General features: G+C 50.9%; 1 protein-coding gene across 1 annotated transcript in view; it reads left to right on the top strand.

The window, feature by feature from the left end:
• LOC104287598 (rho GTPase-activating protein 39-like) overlaps nt 1-15,507 on the top strand; it is a 27,836-nt gene extending 12,329 nt beyond the window's left edge. The window contains exons 3-9 of the mRNA XM_009886319.1: nt 3,124-3,670; nt 4,915-5,004; nt 11,374-11,447; nt 12,954-13,153; nt 14,049-14,140; nt 14,707-14,876; nt 15,313-15,507. Of these exons, the coding sequence (XP_009884621.1) occupies nt 3,124-3,670; nt 4,915-5,004; nt 11,374-11,447; nt 12,954-13,153; nt 14,049-14,140; nt 14,707-14,876; nt 15,313-15,507 (1,368 nt within the window). The remainder of the gene's footprint in view (nt 1-3,123; nt 3,671-4,914; nt 5,005-11,373; nt 11,448-12,953; nt 13,154-14,048; nt 14,141-14,706; nt 14,877-15,312) is intronic.
• Nucleotides 15,508-22,184: the final 6,677 nt, after the last annotated feature.

The following is a 22,184-nucleotide window of genomic DNA, read 5'->3' on the forward strand; positions in this document are numbered from 1 at the left end:
CAGCTCATAACAATCCTCCAGCATGAAAAGTGACTATTTATTTTAACCCTTTGTTCTGTCTTTTCTCCTGTTTGCTAGTCCACGACCTTTCATGAAGAAACTTGGCAAAGCTCCTTGAGCCTTTCAGATTGCTCCAGTAGACCCTGAGGTGTAACTTTTCTCTAAAAGCCGGGCTGCCACCTCCCTGCTGTATCAGCTTTATGTGTGTGTGTTCTCCTCTTTAGTGTCATTTCTGATCGATAGCGCCTTGCTTTCACCTGAAACCCTTTTAAAAACTCGTGTCAAGTTCCCACATTTTCCATTTTTCAGGCACAGGGCCAGTTTGAATTTACACGACTCCTATGTCACAGTTAATAGTTCAGCAGTTTCATTTCACGGCCTCTTTAGGTTTGTTGGAAGACTGCTATCCAGCCTTCAGGATGCGTGACACCTCACTGCACTGGCGGGGAGAGCTGAGACTTGATGTCTTGCTTATGCACAAGAGATGGTGGGTTGGGGATAGGCTGTGAATGGCCTTGAAAAAGAAGAAAAATAATTCATGTGTGGTAGGATGGAGAAGGAGAATACAGTGGAAAATGTAAGGAGATGGATGTTGTGGTAAAGGCAATAAGTCAATAAATAAATACTCTATTTACAGAAATACTCTGACATGTAAGAGTCCAAGTAGAGAGGGGAGGAGGTTGCAAAGAGTATGTCAGCAAAATTGCTGCTTTGCCTGGAAATGGCAGTGTGTGGCTTGAGTCACCAGTGATGTCCTGTGCTGGGCCTGTGTGACAGAGAGGAGAATCAGGAGACAAGGAAATTCATTCTCCGAGGAGGGTGGGCACGCTATCAGTTCTAGGACACGCTGAGCAGAGGTGAGCGTGTACTGTCAGCACAAAGATAATAGCTGGATAGTTGTGCGAACGAGATCTGAGAGAGAAACTCTAGAGAGAGAAGAGGAGAGAACCAAGAGCCTGTTGAACCTCTAGAGAGTATGAGGAGGTGGATCCTCAGAAGTAACATGCTGAAGGAGCAGTTAGGGGGGTAGGAGGAAAAACCAACCCTGGGCATGGAAGGTGGATCGAAGGAGACTGAGGATGGAGATGGCAGAGAAGATCTGCAAGTGGAGATTTTTAGGCAGCGTGTTGATTCAGGGAGGGTGAGGAGGTAGAGGGGTAACTCCAAGGGATAAAAAACCAAAACAAAGTAGAAAAGCATGAGAAATTATTATGCCCCAGGCTTGCAATAAGAGGTGGAGTGATGTGTGCTATGCCTGTCATCCACATGTAGGTACACGTTGGGATGTAAGATAGGGAAGGGTTGGACTGCACAAGCCTCTGTCATGAGTTCAGCAGTTCCTCCTTACTAAGAAGACAACACTGGCTTGCTCTAACTGTTAAAGAATTAATGTGTGTTTTGGGGTTGACTGCAGGCCAGAACTGGAATAGAGCGTGACATGCAAGTTAAAGGTGATTTGCAAAGAAGGAAAATGCATGTTTTGTTTCACTTTTTCCACTACAAACCCAAAATTTACAGGATTTCTGTTTCTTTGTCTTCCTTTAAAAACCAAAACCCTTAAGATTATCTTGTTTAGCGTGTTCCTACTTGCTGGAGATCTCCTTGGAGAGTGCCGAGCAAAGTATGTTTTGTGGGCTGTTTAGCTCTTAGTTGCTGTCTGTGGGAATTTCAATCTAACACAAAAGTCTGTCTCCTAAAACAACTTGTTGGGTGTTGGGAGTTCAATATGTGTCCCAGGCTGACACTTCTATCCAAAACAGAACATTCTGGATGGGCAAAATAAGCATCTTATTCTCGCAAGTAGTTATTACACATCATTTTCTTGGGATCAGTACTACCAAAGCTCTAATTATGTAGTTATCTGTAGTGATCACTGGGGAAGAAGGATTGACAAGGGCTGCATGTAAAAACTGGGTACAAAGTCTGGGAGGATGGAAGGTCTTTGTCTCTGCTGCTTATCTCTGTAAACTTGTGATCAGTGGACTTGCCCCTAGAGCAAATGAGTCTGATCACTTCAGACTGCGGGTGGGGAGCAGCTGTCCCTAGTTCTCTGAGAAGAAGAAACGACCCAGTATTTGTGAACAATTTTGATTTAATTTGGGGAAGTTTATGTCTGTCTTGGGTAGGAAAGCATGATAGGGAGTACATCACAGAGGTGTCCTCAAGTCGTGTGCTGTGGTACTCACAGAAGCGCTGGGTCTGTAGCTACAGCCTGTATCTTCCCCGCGGACACTGAGGACCAGGGCCTGTGTGGCAGGAGGTCGTGGTGTGTCTGTACGGTACGGTGAGAGCCAGCTCCGTTGGTGATAGAAGTTGATGGACGCAGATACCTGGTCTTCTTCACTTCACCAACTCAAATATGATTTATCCTACCTGGGTGACAGCCTTGCCATCAAAATAACTGTGCCCATGCTCTGCTGTGCCTCTCTTAGCTTCTTCTGTCCTGTTTGTGTGTCTGGGCAGTGTTTCCATTAGGAAGGTCATGGTGGAATTGAGATACCTGTTTTCAGTGCCTCAATACAGAGGCTGTCCAGGCACAGGCTGCTCAAAGCTTAGCAACTCCTGATGGTTGCTAGCCATGTCAATTTTGTTTTGGTTGTTTTGGTTTGGGTTTTTTTTTCAGGAAAAATAGTAAAGGCAGGAACTGGCTATGGGATTGTAGGGGCCACAAAGGGTAAAGGTGAGAAGGAAACAGCACTGATAGTGCTGTGGCTGTCTAGTCTCTGCCAGCTCCTGGTGTTCCTCACCCACCTCCTGGACTCCTGTGGCTCTGCAGGTGTAGGGTGGGGAGAAGCTTGGCTCCTTGGTGTGTGCTTGGTGCCACAGAGCTGTATTGCTGCTCAGGGAGTCAGCCCAGCTCCTGCTTGGGCTGTCCCTGGGAGCTCTGGGACAACTTGTACAATCAGCCCTGTTACTCCATGTCCCAGTGCTTCCCGTACGGACATCATCAGCCAGGCTCTTGCAGAACTACAGATGTCAGCCACTGGTTCTGCTCAAAATCATGTTTTGTACAGATTCACCACTTTGCAGTTGCTGGTAGCTTCACGACTCACTGTTGATAATTTTCCTAGCAGGGTAAGGAGTCATCTAAGCTGCTTTTAACACATCTGTTCTCCATTGCAGCCTGGGACAATAGAGTTGGACCCCAAACAGGAGAGCAGTGGCCAGCCTGGCAGCTTCATAGGATATAATTTCCCTTACAATACTCTACGGAAGCCCATCTCTCAGAGCAGCATGGCAGACTGGGCTTCTAAAAACCTGAACATGCACACGCAGGGCATCTTCCGCCGAAGGATCTCCATCTCCAACATGCTGTCCTGGAATGGCGGCTCTATCAAAAAGCCAATGCTCATCACTAGCAACCGCACCATCAAAAAAGAGGCATGCGAGATGTTCAAACTGGTGCAGAGCTACATGGGAGATCGTCAGACTCGCATGGACCGGAACCACGTGGCATTGGTCACGGTCACCAAGTGCTGGAGCATGCAAGGTTTACGGGATGAGCTCTACATACAACTGATCCGGCAGACAACAGATAATACATGCTACCGAAGTCTGGCATGGGGCTGGGAACTGATGGCCATCAGTCTGGCCTTTTTCTCCCCATCACCCAAATTTCAGTCTTATCTGGAAGGTTACATTTATCGCCACCTTGATAGTGATGAAAACAGTAAGTGCCTCATGCACACCCACTCTGTCCCCAGCAGCAGCCTGGTGGGTTGTGCGACTTATTTAGGTTTGTCTGGTTTTTAAAAATACAGGTAGTCACCAGCCAGTGCTGTGGTTTCTGTCAGTGAGAGCGCCATGTGCTGGGCGCGTTCATCCTTCCTTGGTGGGATGAAGCTGCCCCCAGCTCGTCTCCCTGCAGTTCTCACTTGTGTCTGGCAAAGAAATGCCAGCCCTAGACTGTGCGCATCTCACCAATCGGCATGGCAAGGTCAGCACTGAAAAGAGCTGATTCACACCTGCAAAGTGCAGAGTTTCTATGGTTCTCTGAAGACATGGTTTACTTCAAAGTTCCTTAAAGCAGGCAAAAAAAAAAAAAAGATGAAGAATGTTAATTTTTTAAGGGAGCTATTGCAAACATTATGAACAGGCTTTATCTTGGCAAATAGTCAGGGATCCTGAAGGATGCTGGCCTTTGTTGTGAATAGATGCAATTTATCTCTTTCAGAAGTCTTGGGGAGCAGGTATTTATTGGCTGATTTGTCACTATTTCAGTAGTGCTCGCTGTGTCGTGTCTGGTCTCAGGCTAGAAACTGGAGCACCTATTTTCACCTGGGGCTTCAAACACAGGTTAAAGCCCCCACAGATCTCCAGGGCAAGTGCAGAAGTTCTGCCCCAGCACCTCTCTGCCCCTGCTAGTGAGTGCAGCGGCGGAGGTGGGTCCTGGGAGTAGCGGTGCTGCAAAGCCAGCCTTTGCCTTCTGTTTTCATGCTTGTAGCCTTATCGTGGGGTTCCTTCACTGAACTGCTGGATGTGCAGCACTGATTTGGGTTTTCATAAGCATCCTAAACCCTTGTCACTTCTCCCCAAAACTAGTCCCTCCAGCTGTGCTTGGCCCAGGAGCAAAATAAAAATCACCCTGCCAGCACCGGGGTCCAGGCAGCAGAGACGAGTAATCTGAACTATTTAAGTGGGTTATTCCTTCTGCTGGTGTTTAGGCAGTAAGTTTATTTAGGTATAAGCTTGCTGCCTGGAGCCCCTTCTCAACTATTTGGCCATTTGGAAAACTTGAGTGATGTTCTGGGCCCCTCACTCGGGTGTGTTTGGAGCTGGCTGTGGTACAGGACCTTTCCCCGAGCAGACCTCCTCATGCTGCAGTTTGGCTGGCTGCCATGTCTAAGGGCAGTTCTGGGCTTTGGTATTTTATCGCTCCTCATTATTAATCCAGAACCTCTTTTGAATTTTCAGTTGCCCAGCGCATCAAGGAGCTTGTGGATCTGAAAAACAAGAAGAACTCAAAATCCAGGAAAAAGAGGAAACAAAACACTGAGGATGAAGGTAAAGGGAGGCACAGCATGCAGGGAGCGAAGAGGGAGGACTGCATTGACCTCAGACAGGCGGGGATGCTGAGCTCTGCTGAAAATCAGACCATTTCTTTAAGTGCACAGACTTAGATTCAGGAAACTTTAGTGCAGGTGGCTGGTGTGAGAGGTTTGACCAGAGCATGGATGAGCAGCATGGGTGGCCGCTGGGCAGCAGGCAGGACGGGTAGTGGTGTGGCAGCGGGGGGCGACCCCTTCACTTACAGTTGCGTGAGAAAAAGGATTTTAGTTTGGATGCCGACCTGGGGTTGTAATTCAACCGGTCTGTGTATGCCACGGAGTTTTCTGTAGCACATTCTAGTGCTAAAAGTCATACGAGCCAGCGTGTTGAAAAGAACCTGTCTCAATTGTAGTCATGGATTTTGTAAACGCCCACCCAACCTGAGGACCTCCAGGGAGGACACCGATAAAAAAAGCACTGCCTTTTTCTCTCCAGTATTGGCTTCCCCGTGTCCACGGTTCCTGGACTCTGCAGTCCAGAGCTTGCAATAACATCTCTGCCGAATGAACAAGGGCTCACTTATTCCTTCAGCGTCAGGTTCTAACTGCTGGCTGCAGGATGATACTTTTTCTGGCTTAAGTCTTGCTAGACAAAGTCCATTCAAATTTTTTTTTTATATTGCCTTCAGGAAACTTGAGCCAATTCATATCAGGTAGCAGTTTATGTCATGTGGCCTCTGTGTTTTCAATCTGGGAGAGCTGGAGTCCAGTTTCCTGCATTGCTGAGCCCTACCTGACGACAGCAGGCAGGCGTGTGAAACGCAGACACTGCCGCTGCGCTCTCCTGAGGTGGCTTCCCTGTGTCACTGCTCCCCCGAGGCAGCTGCAAGCCTGGAGGTGGCTGAGGAGGCCCCTTGGTTGCAGGTCCTGCAGTAAGAGCGTCTATGGCTTCTCTGTCATTGGTGGCATTTCAAGCAGAGACCTGAAATTGCCCAGAGTATTTCTGATAGGGATTTTTTTTTTTTCTTTCCTGTTCAGGCCCAGGAGAGTTCAGCCCATTCTGAGCCTTTGAAAAGTCATTTTGCTTGTGTTCAGAGGGACTTTGATATCTTTATGGGACAACTTCCCGGAGATTGCTCTGCAAAGGGTGTGCTCCGTCTGTGGGCTGAGCAGGTTCTTCAGTGCAGTTGCTTGATTATATTGCGTGTGCTGGAGTTGTACTTAGGAAGATACAGGTAGTTTTTACATAAAAATAAAAAATAAATTTAAAATAAAATATATATATTTTATATATATATGAAATGTTATGAAAAAGGCATGCCAGGACAGCTTCATAAGTTTCCAGAATGAAGCACTTGAGAGTCAGAAGTGCCTGTGTGACCTCAGCTGGGGTTCTGGTGACAGGTCACAGGCTGTTCCCTTCACTGGACCCTGTCTGCTTCCTGGCACACAGACCTGCTCTGGCAGTGAACTGGGGCTTTAGAATAAATGAGCTGCTCTGCAGGCTCAGGCTGGCTTCTGCAAAGATGGTGAGGGGCACAGCAAAGGAGACAGGAGGGCCGGCAGGTCACTTGAACCAGCTTTTTCACAAGTGACCAGTAACGCTGAGGATTGTTTTCTGGGGCCTGACCTCGGAGCTGCACCTGAAGCAAGGGGAGATCTGCAGGAACACACCAGGTTCTTTCTATCTGCTGCTGGCTGGAAAGGTCAGGCTTTTCCTCGGGCTGCCTACATCTGCTCCACCGGCCCACCTTGCCGGGCATGTGAGAGGTTGGTAGGATGCAGCTCCCTGAAATTGTAAGGTTGTTGTGAGAAGTGGTTCATTAGTGGGTCTGAAATATTTAGGTGCTTATGGATGCTGTTGCAGCAATTTAGCAGAGAAATCAGAAATTAAATGTACTGTCTTCAAACAGAACTGAACAGTAGATATGTAGGCATTATGTATGTAAGTTTTTCAGTGAAAAATGGAGCTAAAGCAGTGATTTCCCCCCCACACACACACTCTTCCTTCAGTGCACAGGCTTGTAAGTAAACACTTGAGTGAGTAAACATTTATCATCTGACATGCACCCAAAGAAATAATTTTGAAGTTTCCCACGCTTAGCTCTGCAATTCTGTCTTCTAGCGTAATTCTGTGTGAGTAAATGAAATATGAAGGTGGTGTGAGATCTTTTCATGGATCAGTAACCCATTGAAAGGCAGAAGAATAACAGGTAGAAATAAATGATGTGTTTGCAGAAGGGGGATTGTCTGCTGATCCTGCAGGAATGTAAGCTGGGCTTTGGGTCTATACAAGGAGGCAAATAATGAGCTGGCAGCTCAGTGTTGGTACAAAATTATCCAGGATTGTAAAAACTAAAGGTACAGAGGGATCTCACAATGGTGAGTAACTGAGCAATCAAGCAGCAGAGAAAATTGTGTCAACAGAAGCAAAGTATTGTACACGGGGGGAGATGTCCCTCACTGCACGTGTGGCAGCACGCTTCTACGTGGCTGTCTCAAGGAGGGAAAGACATTTTACAGCCCGTATATGAATTTCCAAAAAGGTGTACATGGTGCTGGGAAGTGGTCAGAAACCAAGCAGAGGATCAGGACCTTGTAGAAAAGGGACAGAGAGCAAACCAGCACTCGGCCATAGTCATGCTGTGTCCGCTCTGCATGTCCTACCTGTGGTCCCTCCAGGGCTGATGGGAAGGCAGGGGAAGCCCCACAGGAGCTGGACCTGGAGGACAGAAGAGGAGAGAAGGTCAGTGGGCTGAAAGAAACTGCAGGTTGCCTTGGGAAGGTGAGAGGAAGAAAATTTCTTGTCGTTTATCTCAGCAGAAGAGTTGGAAAGCGCCTTGTTTTGTTGTTGGGCAGCAGGCTTAAGAGCGCTCTGTCCTGAAGCACAAAATTAACTCATTAAGCAGGGTGTCGTGCAGGTTAGGAGCATAAACAACTTTAGGAAGAAACGGGACAAATTCAAAGAAGGGAGGTCTGTCAGTTGATGGGTGATCCTCCAGGTGCAGCACTGCCTTGGGGTATTCCCCACCTGCTGTTAGCCGGGAGATTTTCGCAGTGGAATACTCATTTTTCAGACATCCTGTATCTGTTTCTTATCCTTCTGGTGGCAGATACAGGCTGCTGACTCATATGGCCCTTTGGGCTGATGAAGCACAGCATTTCCCACGTAGGGAATGGTGGTGGAACAGCACTGCTGGGATGCAGAAGATGCACTGGCGGTGTGAAGAGGAGGGACTAAAACACTGCTGTAAAATGGGGTTGCCTGGGCAGATCTAAGCCAGGAGAGCAGCACCGCTGCAAAGCCCAGCTGAGCTGTTAAGGAGGCACCTACCCCTGTGCTGAAGAGCACAGCAAGACGGGGACCCAGGCTGAGATCCTGCTCTGACTGTGCCAGGCTGAGGTCCGTGAGAGGCCACGGTAGATCGGAGAAATACCGAGACAACAGCTCATCCTGTGCTCATGCAGTGTCCCGTGGCCAGGTCCCGAATCCACATTGTTTGCTGCATTTTTTAAGACAATTTTTGGCCTGAGAGTGTTCAAGTCTGTTCCAGAAGGTATGCTCCTGCGTGTGCCCTGCCTGGATTTTAACTTGTTATAAAAAGAGAGGTTCTTTAAGAAGCTCTTCACATGTGTTTCTAGGCCAGCACATGGAAAAATATTTTCCTTTGCAAACTGTTTTTCACTGTGTGAGTTGCTAGTAGTCTTCTGTTCCCGAGCTCCTGGGGCTACTGTGGTACCACAGGAAATAACAGATCAACTTGGATTTCATGGACTCGTGATGTGCTCAGAGAAGTGGAATTGCCTTCATTATTAGTCCTTTCCACCCCACGCAGGCAAAGCTGCTGTCCCCACACCGAGGGGTGTGAGCTGGGGAGCAGAGGGAGTACCTGCCCGCCTCGTTAGCCGAACTGACTGTGTGTGGTGAACTAAACGCCAGGAGCCAGTCTCTAGCTGAGCATTTTAAAAGCAGCCAGATGGTCGAGTCAAGTCTCTGGTTTGGAAAAGCAGAGGCTAAAGCTAAATTCTGCTCCTCTCCCTCCCATTTCCCTCTGCAGCTCACCACTTGCGTCCCGGCCTCTCCGCATCTCCTTCACCCATCTCGCTCTGCACGTACCCCAGGAGCCCTCATGTCGGGGCAGGTGACTTCTGCTATGTAGCAGGGAGGCTGCACACTGCGTGTTTAAGGTGTAAGCCCCGGCAGGAGCCCTTCGTTCTGTGCCCGCCACGGCAGAGTGCCAGTCACCCCGTTCCTCAGAGCTCCCTCTGCTTTTTTCGTGATTCAGGTCTGTGGGCAGTAACGAGTCCAGCCCCTTGTGCACAGGGCAAGTTTTCACTTTATTTGCTTGAAATTTGGTCGGCTCCACCTGTGGCCCCTTTGGGTCAGAGGCTGCAGCTTGATCGTCATTGGGAGCAGGATGCCTCACTGCAGAAAGTGCAGGATATAGGTTTTAGGCTATTCCCAGGATCGAGGAACTTTCTGGGAAAGTACAAAACAGGCTTCAAGCAAACGTGTCCAGCTGTTGACCACGCATCAGCTGTGCAGGCTTTTCAAGGCAACTAGTTCCTTTGCAAACCTTGTTAAACTCTTAGGGTGATTATGGGTTTCATGGTCTAATTACAGTGAAAAAACATTTCCTATTATTAATTGTCAATGTGCTGCCTCCTGCTTAATTGTTGTGATGCAGAGACACAGTCCAGTCTTCTTCCCATTCCCTCCTTCGTGAAGCAGATGACACTTGCATCAGGGTGCATCTGCACATTTTAACAACGGAAGCCGTAGCCTGGAATAGTGAAGCATCACAAAGCAGCTCCCTGGTTTTATATTCTTTAATCCTTAGATGTTTCCAATATAGATCGTGCCTGGGATTAGCAGGAATTTTGCATACAGGGAATATTTTGCTTTAGATATTCCCAAAAGAGAGAAATTCTTAAAACTGACTTTGCTTCCCATTGCTGCGGCAGAGGGGGATGCTGTTGTACCTCCTTCAGTATTGCTGCAGCATTACAGAGAGGATCTGCTCCAGCTGTGACAGTCACGCAGATTGATTGAGGCAGGGGGTGCTTGTTTTGTATTGGGGAGACAAGGACTGTGGTTTGTCTGCTGGCTGAGAGGAGAATGGGGAGAAGTGCATCTCTCACCTTTGTGAATTGTTGTTCTGCTTGGGAAGAGCTTGTCCTCCCTCTGCATTGAAAGGATTTGAGGAACTCCAGGCTCCTGAGCAGTTTACCTAAGCCGTAGGCTGTGTGAAAAGCTGATCTGAAATAGGCAGCATCTGACCAGAATGTAGATTTTAAAAGCCACAAGTATTTTGAACTCTGCTGCAAGCTTTGAGCCTGGCAGGGAATCAAATAGGGCAGATCTATTCACTGCTTTCAGCAAGCAATTTGGGTTTGACTGGAAGAAGAACAAAAGGCCAACAGTTTTGGAAAAACTTTCCCAGCAATCAGTGCTCTGTCAGTGCAAACATTTCTCTTGGTGTCACGGGGGGATTAGCTCTGTGAATCCTGGCTCCGCTCACCTTCAGAGTTCGCCGAACCAAGTGCAATCGGAGCAGCCATTCTTGCAGAGGGCTGTAGCTTTTGCAATGAAATTCCTAAGCTCCGGTGTGTCCATTTTTCCTCGTATCGCAGAGCATGCCCAGGCCTCACAGTACAGGGTTGGGTTGGAGGAGGCTGCAGGCAGGAGAGTGAGGAAGCCTTCTGCAGGGTTTTGGGAAGATGAGGGAGACCCTGCCACCTTCCCACGCCTCTCCTTGCATCCTGAGCAAGGACCGTCTTGGTGCTGGTGCTGCCTCTCCCGGCCCCTCACGTCTTTCTCTGCTGCTGCCTCTCTCACTAGCCCAGGACTGCAGTTCTTGAATCATAAACAATTTCTTTAAAACACTTTGAAATCTTTCCTGGCAGGAGGCTGGCTCTGCATGCTCTTTGGCTGAGATCTGGCAATCCGTAAATACCCAGCCCTGTGTTTGTGGGCCACGTAACTCCAGCCGTGCCGCTGGGAGCAAGAAATCATGCTTGCATGCGTGCCCAGGCTGTGAATGCCAAACAGGCACCTTGCGTTGTGTCAGGACAGGGTCGGGCTGCCTGCACGAGAGGTGGAGATCTGCAGGAGCAGGGCTGGGAGGTGCAGAGCTGTGAGTCTTGACTCAGAAGGCGAATCCCTTCAAGCCCAATCACTGACTCGTGCTGACGCTGCCTGCCATGGGGCTGCAGGCTTCAGGGTGCTCAGTGTGAGGTTTCGGCAGTCTGTCTGCCCTGCCTGCACAAGTCGGAGGTGGCTGTTTGTGCTGGTGTGAACTGCTGCACTGCTGCTCTCTGAAGGGCTCCGGTGTGGTGGGTGCACAGCACTGTGGGCTGACCACTTGTTTCTCCTTCCCACCAGGTCTGCCCATCAGCACCTACGCCAAATACTGCTACCGGAAACTCCAGAAAGTAGCCGTCACTGGAGGCAAAAAGGTGAGTGGCTGCCCTGGCTCCAGGGCCTGTAGGCTGCTGGCACAGCACTATGCTTCCCAGGTCCCAGAGCAGTCAGTCCGGTGACTCTCAGAAGTCACCGCTGATTCAGCGATGGGAAATGGAGATAGAGCAAGTGGGAGAGGCTTGCTCAGGGCTCGTCACACACGCACGTGTGGGAGAAGGCTGTTGCCTGGGTCACGCCATCCTGGCAGACAGCAGTGCCTGCCCTGCTGGCAGCCGCACCGCTGGGTGCTTCCTGGCCTTAGGGATGTGGAGGACAAACCAGATGTTTACCTGTCTCCAGGGGAAGGGGAGCTGTCTGTGCAGAGGATGCCCATCATTTGTTTTTTTTTCTGGTGAGGGAAGGGTCTCCTTTGCCACTGAGAGCTTCCATGGGCCGGGTCTTGCAGCTCGTTTATTGCAGAGTTGTTCATACCCAGTTCAAGAAATCATGCAGTGGAGGTGGCTGGCGTGGAAGGGAGCCTCTGTGCTCTGCCTTATCTGGAAATCCCCCTCCCCTGTTTCCTCTGCACGATTCTGCACGGGGCTGTGAAAGCTGGCAGGCGGCCTCAGCCTGTCCATCCTAGGTCTCCTAGCCAGATTTGGTTGTCTTTTATTTCTGTAAATCCCTCTGGGGCCTCCCTGCCATCTGGACTCCATGTACAGTGAGCAAATAGCTGAAATACCTCAGGAGGGGTGAAGGCTCCCAGCATCCCTGCAGGGGCAGGACAGGAAAAGTCCGGACACACATCACACACAATTGCAGCCCCGGTGGCTGCCGCCCTCTGAGGGGTCAGCAGGAGCTTTCCCCTTGTTGTGCCTCCCGCTTGGCTGTGGGGTTGCTGCCGATGGCCTCCACGTTGGGCAGCCTGTCGCCCCTGTGACAGGCTGCGTTTCTCTGAATCACTGCCAGGGGAGATTCAAAGCCCCTTTCAAATGTCGGCATCTTTCAGAAACAACAGGTCCCAGTGCCGGCTTTTCAGAGAGCTTTAGCACCTCTGAGAGCAAAGCTTTCCCTGGAGTTGGACATACTTGGAATTCCCTTCTACAAAGGGCTGTTTTTCAGGTGTCTTGTGGCCAAGCACTCTCCTGGCGCCAGGCTGGTGTACACATGCGCTCTGCTGACCTCACCATGGCCGGAGACAGGCTGGGGTCCATCTTTCCTCCCACCGCACCAGCATTTAGAGCTGTAGCTGGAGCAGCCGCCCCGATTTGCAAAAGACCGCAATAGAATCCCTGCAAAAACAGCCCAGACTCTCCAAAGTGGTGTCCTGACAACATGCAGCAGCTTCTCTGCTCCTCTTGGGCCTGATGAGTTGACACCCGCCCCTAGTTTTGGGAGGCGGAGGCTGCAGAGCAAGGACCCTGCTGCCAGGAGGCCAGAGCGGTGTCCATGTGCATGGGCAGCTCTCTCCATCCTGGCCACTCACCGCCACCGTCCCCAGGTCACTGTTTCTCTGTGGGCTGGCTGTGCCAGAGCTGCACTGAGCTCTTCTCTGTCCTCAGGGCCTCCGTAAACCGACAGTGGAAGAGATAACACATGCCAGGAGTGCCATCGTGACGCCATCGCTCTTTGGCAGTTCTCTGGAGGAAATCATGCTGCGGCAGCAGGACATGTACCCGGCTAACAAGCTACCCTGGGTGCAGACACAGCTATCGCAGCAGGTCCTGGCTCTGGGAGGAGAACAGACAGAGGGGATTTTCAGGTGAGCTTTTGGGGTGCTGTATTAATTTTGAGCCACCCACACGTTAGTCCTCAAAGCTGAGAAGTCAAGATTGACATCCACATGCTTCCTTTTCCCTGAGAATAGCACTCTGCCGTGGATCGGACAAAACCCGGCCTTTCCCAGATTCAGGAATCACCTCTTAAAGTAGCATTAGCCCATTTGCATGCATTAGCACAGAAGGCACAGCGTAGATGTGATTTGAACTACTTAGGACAGCACGTACCCAGGCAAGGCATTGAACTTTCATCGAGTAATAGTTGGCCAGTGCAGGGAAGGGACGAGCTCTTGGGGCCCTGGCAGAGCAGTTCATCAAATGCAGCACATCAGCCTTGATGATGCCCAAGACATGAGGACTCAAGAGAGACAGAGAATCTGTATGGCGAACATAAGGTATTCTGGTTTGGGTTCAGGGGTGGTTTTTTGGTTTGTTTTTTTTTTTTTTTTTTGTTTTATTTAAGGTTTGCATTAGTTTTTCAGTAGCTAAACTTGATTTAAGTAGCTTGAACAGTAGCTAGCAAAAGACTCAACTTTGCCTTATAAGGGTTATATTTAACCCAAGGTGCTCCTTATCTTTGGCCTGAACGTGCTGCAGAGAGGCCTAGTTACAGAAAATAGTCCCTGAGGACAGAACAATAGTTGATGTCTGAACTAGTGGGAAGGAGAAAACTGTTTCTTCTACCCCCACTTTAAAGCTGTGTCTAAAACCAGGCAACCTGTTCTCTCTGAGGAACTGCTTCTGTAGGTGCTGCTGGTGGGTTCTCCCTTCTCCCTGGGGACCCAGAAGCAGCTTTGGAGCCACAGTTTGCCAGCCAACCGCCACGGCAGGCACATCTGCTCGCTCTCTAAAGCACCGTTGCTGTGTCTCTGTTTGCAGGATACCTGGAGACATAGATGAAGTCAATGCATTGAAGTTGCAGGTGGATCAGTGGAGAATTCCGAGCAGCCTCAGTGACCCCAACATCCCAGGTACGGCAACACGGCAGGCGTGTGTGCTGCGGCCTCAGCTATGGTACAGTGCGGAGAGGAAGGCGCAGGAGCAGCCCGGGAGGTGTGCTGCTGCCTGGGGACGTGTACACAGGCTGTCTTTACCCACTGGGTTTTCATTCTGTGCTTTCCACTGCCTTTCCAAATACTGCCCATATTAAAAACATGGGGGTGGAGGGATGGGGAACCTCTGCCTCCAGTGGGCTCTGGTGCAGTGAGGTGATACAAGCTGGGCAGCGTGCACAGCAGCTGGGAGTTGTTCAGGAGCAGCACTCTAGCTCCAAGGTCTCATTGTCCTCTCCTTTAGGCAGCCCCAGAGCCACTTCCTGGAGGAGCAGGTAGATAAGAGCCAGCCTTTCCCTCAAACTGGCCAGTTTGGCTGCCTGAGAATTTCAGAGCCAAGACTGAAATAAGATGAAACAGCACAAGGGCAGAATCCCTCCTCTGCCCTCTGTTTGCTGAGGCATTGAGTCTCGCTGCCAAGTCAGCCTCTGAAGGTGGTGGGGAGGTAACCAGAGATGTTCTCACACACCCTGCTTTCTGCCCAGCCTCTCTTCTCAAGCTCTGGTATCGGGAGCTGGAGGAGCCCGTGATCCCCCAGCAGTTCTACAAAGAGTGTATCAGCAACTATGAGAACCCCGATGCTGCCGTGGCCGTAGTGCAGCTTTTGCCGGAGCTCAACAGACTGGTGCTGTGTTACCTCATACACTTCCTGCAGGTAGGCAGCCCCCGCAGTCCTGCGCCCCCACTGCCAGCGAGGAGCCTGGAGCACACGGAGCACAGTTTGTGGGACAGCTGTGGTGGGTTTCGGCAGGGTTTCAGGACCTCTGACCTGTATTTAAGGTGTGATTGATGGAGGGGGGTCTGCTGGCCCTGTCCCTTATTGGAAGCAATAAACTGTGTTTCTGGTGTTGTAGAACATGGGGCCGGTCCCAGAGGTTGAGATCTGCAGAATGTTCTCTGTCTGCTGGGCCTCCCACGCTGTTGGCTATGTCAGAGCATAGTGGTCTTCCCCTGTGAATGTGTGGCTGTTGGGGCATGGTCCTTCAGGGAGGCCACATCTCTGCTGTCCTTGCACCTCTTCTTAGGCCGTGCGTTTGGAGTCTCTTGTCCTTTTCTTCTGCTCCACCTGAATGTCTTCTTATTATCTGCAGATCTTTGCTCAGCCATCAAATGTGGGCAGAACGAAGATGGATGTGAATAACCTGGCCATGGTGATGGCCCCCAACTGCCTGCGCTGCCAGTCTGACGACCCTCGCGTTATCTTTGAGAACACGCGCAAAGAAATGTCCTTTCTTCGCATGCTGATAGTGCATTTGGACACGAGCTTCATCAAAGGGCTGGTTTGAACCGCTGGCCCTGGGGTCCAGAACATTGCTTTGGGGAGTCACTGGGTGCCTGAAGTCTTCTCCCCTCCACTTAGGTTTCTTGCGTTGTCCTTGCTGTTGTCACACCCTGGGTTAGCTCCTGAGCGTCTCCCAGCATGTGACCTCGAGGACAAGGACTAGACGCTCATGGAAGGCTGAGGATGTTCAGCACCAGGAAGTTCTTGGACACGCCAAGCCAGTCAGTGATTCCTGGCCTTCCAGTGTGTGTCAGAGGGGGTAGCCCTCCTCCTTGGAGCTGCAGGACTGGTTGCTCATTGAAAGGGCTGTGACATCCGTGAGAAACTGCTACCTGGAGCAGTGAGACTCTTCATCTCCCTTCTGGAGGCAGAGTTGGCTTCAGGCAGGAGGACATCACTCCTGTATTGTGGCATGAGCTGGTCCTGCAGGAGATGCTGCCTCATTGGGGATAATCCCACTGCTATGGAGCCAGCCTGGTTCACCTCTGCAGACAGTTGGTTGGAGGCATGAGGGTTGTTCAGATATCCCACGATGCTGTTGGTAGAGGGATGTGAAGGTGTGGAGGTTTCGCTGAGGCAGAGGGGTTCCTTGGACTGCCCTGGTCAGTGGAAGCACATTGCAGCCCAGGGAAAGGAGGTGTTTGAGCCTCTGCTGCTGGTGGCTAGATAGGCAGACATCCCACAGCCGGGAGCTCTGGCAGGCCGGATCTGCACAGCATCCACCTTACCTTCTCCTTTAGGCAGCTTCAGAGCTGCACAGCAGTGTGTGGTCAATGTGTGGGACCAGCCCTGTGCTGAGATAAACCAGCAACCACCCATGGCGTGGGGGCTGAGGACAAGAGGAAGGCTGCCCACCTGACAACAAACAGATAAACCACCTCTTTGGCATCCTCCTAACGAGGGCCATATCCTCTGGAGGAGTAACCTGAGCAGCCTTGCAGCTCCTTTCTGCTATTGACAGCGTGAGCTGACACCAGCTTTCCTGAAGAGCATCTGCAACCGTGCTCAGAGCAGCCTCCATGGCTCCAGTATCCCCCCTTCCTGGTACCAGGTCCTTCCCCGACCACTCTGCTGGGAACTGAGTACTAGTTTTGTCCACCCTTCTGGTTCAGCCCAGGTCTAAAGAGAGCAGGGAAGGTCCCCGACAGTAAGAAATGCTCCTGTGCTCAGATGTGCCCTTCCAGGCAGGACAACAGCATTGCTGTGTGCTCCTTAAACGCTGATACTGCCAGGAGTCATGTATGCTCTTCCCACCAAATTCCCAGGGGATTTGCAGAGGGGTTGGGAGGGAAGGGGAAGGAAGGGAAGGGGCAGGTCTGAAGGGCTGAGGTGTGGTGGAGCCTGTGTAGGGGTGGTGTCAGGTGGGCAGCTCAGCATTCTCACTGCTGCTGTTATACCCTTGCGGTTTCCCCTGTGCCACCAGAAGTGAGGCACAGCAAGGACAGTGTGTTTCAGAGGCAGCGCGTGGATTTCCCTGCAGCCTTTGGGTACTGTTGCGCGTTCCTTAGCAAGCAGCATTTTCTAGTTCGGTGGCATCCTGGTGTTACTCTTCTCTTCCTTTGAAGTGTTTTCCCTGCTGGAGGCAGGTCTGCTGCAACAAGCTGTGTGTTGGGATTACTCATGCAATGCTAAGTCTGCTGGTAGCATCCAACGTTGCTTTTGCATTTCTGCATCCCCCTCCCTGCATCAAGTGGGGACCTGGGATCATCCTTTCCTGATCGCAGTGGGGAGCTGAACCCTGCCAGCAGTGAGGTTTAAAGCTGATGTCTGAATCTACAAAAGGTTTGGGCATATGGTGCCATGTGCAGAGTGCCCTGAGCCTACTGGATGCGTGTGAATAGGGTTTCCAGGGCACACGTTTGCTGGGATGAACTCCACAGCCTGAGCTCAGTTTGTGCCCAGCTGAACAAGAGTCGTGGTTCTTCTCCTCGTACTAGATGCTTCCGTGGTACAGTGGGCCAGGAAATCTTGCTCCCATGTCAGGGTTAGCTCTGTCAAACATGCCTCAAAAAATGTGCCAGGATCTGTTTCACGCTCCCATCCCATCCCATCCCTTCAAAGCCATTCAGCTTAGTTTGGCTTTATGAAGTGCTGAACAACTTGTACTTCAGATATAAGGCTACTTTCCCAGAAATTTAGCAACAGGCAGGGGGTTACGGGCTCTGCCATATTGTACTGAAATTTGAATCGTTGAACAGGCTTGGGGTGCCACATCCTGCCCCGCCGTGGGCTGGAGCAGCCATGCAGTGCCTGCCCCCCGCTTTGGGTTGCAGATGCACATGCCTGTGTCGGGCTTTGCCCGCAGCTTTGCCCGCAGCTTTGCCCGCAGCCAGCCACCACGTAGGTGATCCATGTTATTCCTTGCACTTAGCTGTAGCAGGCAATCAAACCATAGGCATTTGCTGCTATTACAAATGAATGCTTCTCGCCAGGGCTGTAAAATAGGCTAATAAATTACACTGGATATTATTTTCTTTTCCAACAGATTTGTAAATACGAATCAGTAAAGCAGCCTCTCCTCTGCTATAATAATAAATACAATCTCCATGGTTGTCTCTTGTCTTTTTTGTGAAATTCTGAAGCATGATCATGTCTGCCTGGAGCTGCAGATTTCAGCCTGGATGTCAGTGTTCATGAGTAGTGTTCGGGGAAACAGCATGAGGTAAGCCCTTGGAAACCAAACTGTGGGCTGTTATGTTGTCCTTAACTCTCAGGCAGCTACTAAGGGACACTCAGTGAAACTTGGAAGAGAACGGGTTAAACCAGTTAAAGGATAATGCTTCATTATGCGGGATCTTCTGGAGCCTTTCAGGGTCAAAAAGGGATTAGAGAAGTTTATGCGCAATAGCTCCACAAATGGGCAGTCAGAGGCTAAGAGAGGGATGCTGCTAATATCCCTCATCCAGCAGCTGTGGGTGCTGCAAGTGGACTGCAGGAGGTGGCCATGCACGCATGCTTCCACTGTGCAGTCTGCTGCTGGAGATGTGGTTAGACAGGGTGTTGGGCTGACCTGCCTGGGACATTTTTATCTTCAGACTGGACGATTCTTTGATCTTTCCCCCATCCCTGCTCCAAGGAGCAGCCGAGTCTGTGTTGGTGCTCCGGACTCAGGCTGGTTGCACACTGTGGTGGGGCTGCAGAGCAAGTGCCAGCTGTGCTGCTTCAGCCATGCAGTGATGAGTTACTGCCCTGGCTCTGGCCACTGCTGCTGATGCTCTAAGGGGTGGTCACTGTCCTGGCAGCACTGGGAAAAGATGGTGCACTTCAGGCCCCAGTAAGGGCTGCTCGGTCACTCCAGCAGTTTAAGATGACCTGTGTTGGCCAAATTGTTGGGTCTTCATGCCAGCCTTGCTGGCACGAGGGCAGTAGGAGGTCTAGAGCCTTCAGGAGAGGGAAAATGACAAGCGAGAGCAGAAGGAACACCCATAGCATCATAACCTCATGCAGCCCTTTCCTAGGTGGATGTCTGCAGCCTGATACCTAAGTGTTCCCTGAGGCTTTGCTGTGAAATGAGCTGATTTTGGCCAAATCAAAAAAGCCCACAAACCAAGTGCTTCAGCTCAGGCTCAGAGACTTGATGACTTGCTCCCGCAGTCACCTTGGCCTGATATCTGGATCACTTAAAAAATCATTGGCCAGAGTAGCAGCTGGGCTTATAATGAGCTTGTGGTTTGTACTCAGCTTCCACTAGCAGCGCAGTAAGACCCTGTGCCAGAGGGCAGCTGGGGACACAGATCACTTGCCTTTGGCTCCTTGTAGAGAGGAGACGGGCCACTCGTTGGGGAGGGTGATGTGTCCTGATGGGGCCAGCACCCTTGTGGTGCTGGATGCGCTTGCTGGTGCTGTTGAATTTCTGGCTGGTTTAAGTCTCCTTCTCACAGAGCCTGGCGTGAGCCTTTTGCTGTCTCTGTGATTGTGTCCTGGGAATCTGCAAACAAAAATGGTAAAAGCAATTCTCGCAGCTACTGATGGCAGCTGATAGATACCATGTCCTCAGGTCTGCTGCCCATGCTACACCCCAGATCCTGAAGAGGTTGGGCAGCTGTTTGGGGATCACAGGTAAATTTTGGACCTCTGTCATGGTTTAGGCCGAATCGGCTACTGGGGACGTGGGGGACCCCAGACAGGACCAACAGATGCTTCCTTCTACCCCTCTTCAAAGAGAGAGGCAGAGGAGGGAAAAAGAGACTTAAGAGTTTAGAAGGAACTAAACTACTTTAATGAAATGTTACTAATAAAATAAAAGGAAATAATGAAATATATACAAAACAGTATCAAGCTCCCAGGATGACAATCACGACACCGGCTGGCACTGGGGCAGTGCCAAGTGGGACTCAGTGACGGATGGCAACTGGATTCCGGATCTGCATTCAGGATCTGGATCACAGGCAGACAGACAGACAGAGTCCTCCTCAGATGTCGGCCATTGAAGAAAGAGAGCTGACCCTTTGATCCCTCAGCTTTTATACTGAGCATGAGGCAGATGGGATAGAATACCCTTGTTGGTCAGTTTTGGGTCACCTGTCCTGTCCGCTCCTCCCCACAGGTGGGACCCCACTGCGCTTTTCCAATTCCAACTCTCCAACGGGGCAAATAACAGAGTTGTTTGGCTTTGGTTGTTACAGCAATAAGTATAAGCAAGAGCCTCTCTGCATCCCATGCCTGGGCATCAGCTATAAACATAGGTCTTATCACTCTGAGAGAGTGAACATTGTCTGCACAATATGCTTAACAGCATATTAACTACTGAAATTAACATTTCAGTAGTTAGAAGAGGCCCAGCTAAGAAGTAAAGTTACTGAACAAAATTGGTCCTGTTTTACCTCAAACCAGGACAACCTCTCTGTAGGTTCAGCTTTGGCAACTGCCTGGTGTTTTACAGGACATGGTAACCACGAGGCCGCCTATCCTGCTCACCCACTACGCCTCCTGTTAGAGAACCTTCCTGCAGTCTCTCCTCCCCTTGCAAATGTGAGTGGTCTCCCTCCTCTTGGCCCACCAGAGATACTCCATTTCTCTCTCAAAACAGAGGTGCCCAGAGGTTGTGCCACCTCCCCAAAAATCCAGGGCAGTGGGAAGCCAGTTTTTAGCCTAATCCTCATGTAGGTTTTTAGCCTAATCCCTATGTTGAGCTTTGCACTAAATAAGCCCTGTGGGAAGAGAGAGACCAGAGGAACAGGCAAGCCTTTGTCAGGAGCCCTGCAGCACGGAGGGAGGAGATACGGGAGGGTCCCTGTCCTGACGCTGCCCCAGCGTGGGTTTGATGTGGGCACAGCAAAGCACTGGCAGATTCAGCAGAACCGGCTAGTGGAGACAGCACTAAGCAGGGCTCAGGCCCCAGGACACCCGTGGACTGTCTGTGGGACAGCCATCAACGATAATATTGGAGAAAGCTGATTTAGCTGCTGAGCATTGCTTTTAGAGCTCCTCTTGTCCTGTAGCATTTGTCAACCACGGTAAATGGTAGAGAGAACTGGGTGTGGGTGCAGGCAGCTGGGGAAGCATCTCAGGCGTGAAGAGGGAACAGGGAAAAGCCCATGCATTCAGAGTGAGGTGGACCACAGATGGACTCTGCTGGATTTGAGTGCTTCCAGGTGGCCGTGCAGGAAATCTTTTGGGACACATGGCTTCACTCATCAGTTGGAATTTTCCTTTCAAAGCAGAGGCATCAGCTGAGGACTCTGCCCAGCCCATGAAGGTTTGAACCTGCATCTCCCAGGGGCTTCTCCTGCCCCAGCCTCCACCTGGGGCTTCCTCCCTCTCACCATCAAGGCCATTCCACTTTGTCTGAAGTGCTTAGTGTATACTGGTACCATAAAGGGAGCTTGTGTCTGAGGACTGAGGACTTGAGGATTGTGCAACCTCAGCTGTCGAGGCCCAAATCCATGAAGGTATTCAGAAGCCCCAGACCAAGGCTGGCGTTACAACCCACTACTTCTCCCAAAGGAGAACTAGTGGCTTATGTCAGCTCATCTCCACTCACAGCCCTATTTCCTCCATCCCATCTGTGCCAGGTCTGGTGCTTCATTGAGATGACAACCAATAGGGGAAACTGGGTCGATCATGGAGGGATGTGTAGGGCAGGGGATGGAGGAGGAGCGGGGCCCCCTCCTTTTAGGGCAGTGAGCTATGGGATTGTTTCAGCCAGGAGGTACAGCTTCCCTGGAAATGACCTGGGCTTGGTGCCTGCTGGGGAAGATGACAGTGCTGCAATTGCCAACGGTACTCAAATACTGGGCTGGGGCGTCCCTGGGGTGTGTGCCACTGCCCCGCTCACAGGGCAGGGTATCCATTCAGAAGAGCACAGGCTGGCCAGACCCTATAACCCCAGGGACTGCAGAAGGGCCTATAGAGCAGCATCTCTATCATCTGCAGGCAGACAGCCCCGGAGAGAATGAGGAGATGAAGGGGGCTGCAGCCTCCCCCATACTGTGAGCTGAATCAGCGGCGCAGTGTCTAGGTGCATTGCTGCAGAAGTGCCCGCTCGTTTGCATGTCTCTCCCACACCGCCCCATGAATGGGGCTGTGCCTGCCCTGACCAGGGGCAGAGGCTGAGGGTGAACATCCTTCCCTGGAGATGTGCAGCTGCTCTGGATGCTCTGGCCAAGAAAGTGGTGAGAAACTGTCCTGAGGTAGAAACCGCCCAGATGTGGAGTGCCATTGAGGCACACTGACTTGGCG

The sequence above is a fragment of the Charadrius vociferus genome, unplaced genomic scaffold (assembly GCF_000708025.1).
Source record: "Charadrius vociferus isolate BGI_N301 unplaced genomic scaffold, ASM70802v2 scaffold225, whole genome shotgun sequence".
Classification (NCBI taxonomy): Eukaryota; Metazoa; Chordata; class Aves; order Charadriiformes; family Charadriidae; genus Charadrius; species Charadrius vociferus.